The sequence below is a fragment of the Canis aureus genome, chromosome 25 (assembly GCF_053574225.1).
Source record: "Canis aureus isolate CA01 chromosome 25, VMU_Caureus_v.1.0, whole genome shotgun sequence".
Lineage (NCBI taxonomy): Eukaryota > Metazoa > Chordata > Mammalia > Carnivora > Canidae > Canis > Canis aureus.
In genome coordinates this window covers 32,526-36,660 of record NC_135635.1, presented here as the reverse complement: position 1 = coordinate 36,660, position 4,135 = coordinate 32,526, and the positions used below count along the sequence as shown (strand labels likewise).

General features: G+C 35.6%; 1 protein-coding gene across 1 annotated transcript; it reads left to right on the top strand.

The window, feature by feature from the left end:
• Positions 1 to 1,176: 1,176 nt before the first annotated feature.
• LOC144297711 (olfactory receptor 6C3-like) lies at positions 1,177 to 2,151 on the top strand. The gene has a single exon (XM_077871898.1). The coding sequence runs from the start codon at positions 1,177 to 1,179 to the stop codon at positions 2,149 to 2,151; it is 975 nt and encodes a 324-aa protein (XP_077728024.1).
• Positions 2,152 to 4,135: the final 1,984 nt, after the last annotated feature.

Here is a 4,135-nt window from a genome sequence, read left to right as displayed (position 1 = left end):
GTCGTTCTATAAAGTAAATCTTAGAATTTTCTTTATTCTACTTAGTCCTCTCCTTCTAGAAAGAAGGCAATGAGATATACTGGCCTTAAAAAAAACCCTTTATGATTCCTTCTTGTTCTCAAAAAAGTTTGAGTGAAAAGAAAAAGTGAATATAATTACAAAACAAAGCTCATTGTTAATTTACATAAGGAACATAATAAAAATGATTTAAATGGATCAATATGGAGTAAGGACTATATTAATTTTTTTTAGGACTATATTATTGATGTAAGGTCTATCTATGTGACAATATTTCTGGCTTCACTTTTGTTTCCCATAAATTAAGAATTTTACTTTTATTTATGAAAATATAATTCTAGTCCTATATTTATGTAATTGGAAACACTTCTATTCCAGTGGAGCATATTTAAAAGAATGCACAGTAAGGATAAAATAATTATAGCTATTATTAAGCTCTGGAATTGAGGTTAGGTCGTCAATTTCGACCAAAGCCTTACAATGCAATAAAGTTTTTAAATGGCCTCAAAATTAAAACTGAAAATCAGATATTTCAGTCCTTAGAGCACACAATTTTGGAAACTGGAACACAATGTCTCAATATGAAAGTAAGATACAATTACTACACATTGTTGTAGAAACATATAATTAAGAGATGTATTGTACATATAGACAATGTGGTTACAGGTACATATGTAAAGTCACTCATGAAGGGACTTTTAACATAGACCTGTGAACATGGTTTTCCTTTGCAAGAGTGGATGTTTTAAATATTTCTGTTTAAACAGGATTGAATGGATATTGCAAAACTAAAAAAAAAAAAAACAGGAAAACAATTCCATCGCTTCATTCCTTGGAGCTGATAATGTGAACATTTAAATCTTTAATTCTGGGATGCCTGGGTGATTAAGCAACTGCCTTTGGCTCAGGGTGTGATCCTGGAGTCCTGGGATCGAGTCCCTCATCAGGATCCCTGCATGAAGCCTGCTTCTCCCGCTGCCTGTGTCTCTGCCTCTGACTGTCTCTCTCTCTTTCTGTGTCTCTCATGAATAAATTTTTAAAAATCTTATGAAAAAAATTATTAAAAAATAAATCTTAAATTCCTTTACTATTCACATACTCTTTCTTTTTGTTTTGTTCTTCAACAGGAGATTTTGCTTAAAGAAAATAAGAAGCAGCATGAGAAACCATACAATGATTACAGAGTTCGTTCTCTTGGGCATCTCAGATGACCCACAGCTTCAGGTTGTAATCTTTATCTTTTTATTTATGGCTTATGTATTAAGTGTCACTGGAAACCTAACCATCATCATCCTCACCTTGATAGACTGTCATCTCAAGACTCCTATGTATTATTTCCTGCAGAATTTCTCCTTCTTAGAAATTACATTCACCAGTGTTTGTATCCCCAGATTTTTGGGGACAATCGTTACTAAAATCAAGACTGTTTCCTATAACAGTTGTGTAGCTCAACTATTTTTTATCATCCTCACGGGTGTTACTGAATTTCCTCTTCTCACTGTCATGGCTTTTGATCGTTATGTTGCCATCTGTAAGCCTCTTCATTATATCATCATCATGAACAAGAAAATCTGTACCCTGCTTGTCTTTGGGTCCTGGTTACTAGGATTTCTTACCATTTTCCCACCACTCATCCTCATCCTCCAGCTAGATTTCTGTGCTTCCAACGTAATTGATCATTTCTGTTGTGACTATTTCCCCATTTTACAACTCTCATGCTCAGATACATGGCTTTTAGAGATGATTGGCTTTTACTTCGCTTTTGTTATTCTTTTCTTCACATTGGCATTAGTGATTCAATCCTACGTGAGCATCCTTAGCACCATTCTGAGACTCCCATCTGCTAGTCAAAGGAAAAAGGCTTTATCCACGTGTTCCTCTCACTTGATTGTCATTTCCATCTCTTATGGGAGCTGTATATTCATGTATGTCAAGCCTTCAGCAAAAGAAAGAACATCACTGACCAAAGGAGTAGCTATTCTCAACACCTCGATTGCCCCCATGTTGAACCCTTTTATTTATACCCTGAGGAACCAGCAAGTTAAACAAGCTTTGAAGAACTTGCTTCACAAAGTAGCATTTTCTATCAGAGAGGGAGACAAAACATGGAAGACTCCTAACTCTGGGAAATGAACAAGGGGTAGTGAAAGGGGAGGTGGGCGGGGGGTGGGGGTGACTGGGTGACGGGCACTGAGGGGGCACTTGGCGGGATGAGCACTGGGTGTTATGCTATATGTTGGCAAATTGAACTCCAATAAAAAAAATTTTAAAAACAAAGTAGTGTTTTCTAGAAACAAATGAAAGTATGTATTAACATGAATGGCTGCCATAGTGAAGATCCAGCAATGGAAAAATGAAATTTCAACTTCTACAATATCCTTCAATACTCATCTCACAGATACTTGCAAGGCTGTGCTCATTTCCTTAAGCTTTCTTTTCTTTCTTTTCTTTTCTTTTCTTTTCTTTTTTTTTTTTTTTGCTTATTCCTTTTTTTTATAAATTTATTTTTTATTGGTGTTCAATTTGCCAACATATAGAATAACACTCACTGCTCATAAGCTTTCTTTTAAACCAAAAGTAACTATTGTGTCTTTCTTTCAAACCCTCTATAGTTTCCTTTTCCTCATTGATTTACAAATCTAGATCGAACGCTAGTGGCTATAAAACAAAAATCATTTTTCTGATCATTCGAAATAATAAAAGTACTTATTTTTACTTTAAAGACTTGAATAAACACACTTTGAATTAACTAATTCTTAAACCCTACATTGTTACTAACATCACATTTTTTCTTACATTTTCTTAGAGCTATAAAAAATATGAAATAAATTGGGGATTTCTGGGGGGCTCAGTAGTTTAGCACCTGCCTTCGGCCCAGGGCATGATCCTGGAGTCCTGGGATCGAGTCCCATGTCAGGATCCCTGCATGGAGCCTGCTTCTCCCTCTGCCTGTGTCTCTGCCTCTCTCTCTGTCTCTGTCTCTCTCTATCTCTCTCTCTGTCTCTCATGAATAAATAAATAAAATCTTTTAAAAAATATTAAATAGATTATCTAACAATCATATTTTGTGCATACTAGTGGCAATATCTGTCCAGTTCTTCCCACTCACCTGAGTGTTTATTTTACTGCCTATAAATTATTTAAAAATCATACATCTTTTGCTTTCTAATTATGCTTAAGGCATGTGTTATGTCTTTTTAATGTATGCCCCTTGTTTAACTGTATTATTATTTTTTAAAGATTTTATTTATTGGGGTCCCTGGGTGGCTCAATCAGTTAAGTGTCTGCCCTCAGTTCAGATCATGATCACAGGGTTCTAGGATCAAGCCCTGAGTTGGGTTTCCTGCTCAACAGTGAGTATGATTCTCCTCTTCCTCTTGCTCTGTGATCGCTCTCACTCTTGCTCTCTCTTAAATAAATATATTAGATTTTATTTATTTCAAAGAGAGAGAGAACATGAGGAGGGGAGGGAGAGGATCTGAGCAGGAAGCCTGATGGAGACGCAATCCCAGGATCCTGAGATCATGCTCCGAGTTCAAGTCAGATGATTAACCAACTGAGCCACCAGCCATCCCATATCTGTGTCATTTTTTAAAATACGTAACAGAGAAAGATGTAGACAGTCACCCTTATACCTATGCCATGTGAAAGTTTGATAGGAATTTCATAAATAATAATGCATCTTCTATAGAGAGCAACTATTCTGTGCCATATGCTCAACCAGGTATGTTCTAATTAGCATCATGTTTAATCTTCACAGCTATATGGCAACTTAGGCTAATCATATCTTTCTTACGAATGTGCAAATTGATGCTTTGAAAGATCGAGGAATTTGCCTGAGGTCTTGAGGTATAATAGCCTATGTGATAACTGGATATGAAAAACACAACAAAGAGACAAAACCCTGTGTTTATTTCATGCATATTTAAAACTGTGGGAACTGGCAAATATCTATAGCTTTTACTTAGAACATGCACAATTCTACTGGTATTTTACACTCTCATATCATTTGGGCATGATTATATTATTATAGTCTAGTCAGGGAGGGTACTAATTCCTAATATTATACTTGCATATATAGTAGAACTTTAATAAACCAAAGCAAGAAACTCTTCAG

Excerpts from the sequence above, each read along its gene's own strand:
- LOC144297711 (XM_077871898.1), top strand. The coding sequence starts at position 1,177 with ATGAGAAACCATACAATGATTACAGAGTTCGTTCTCTTGGGCATCTCA.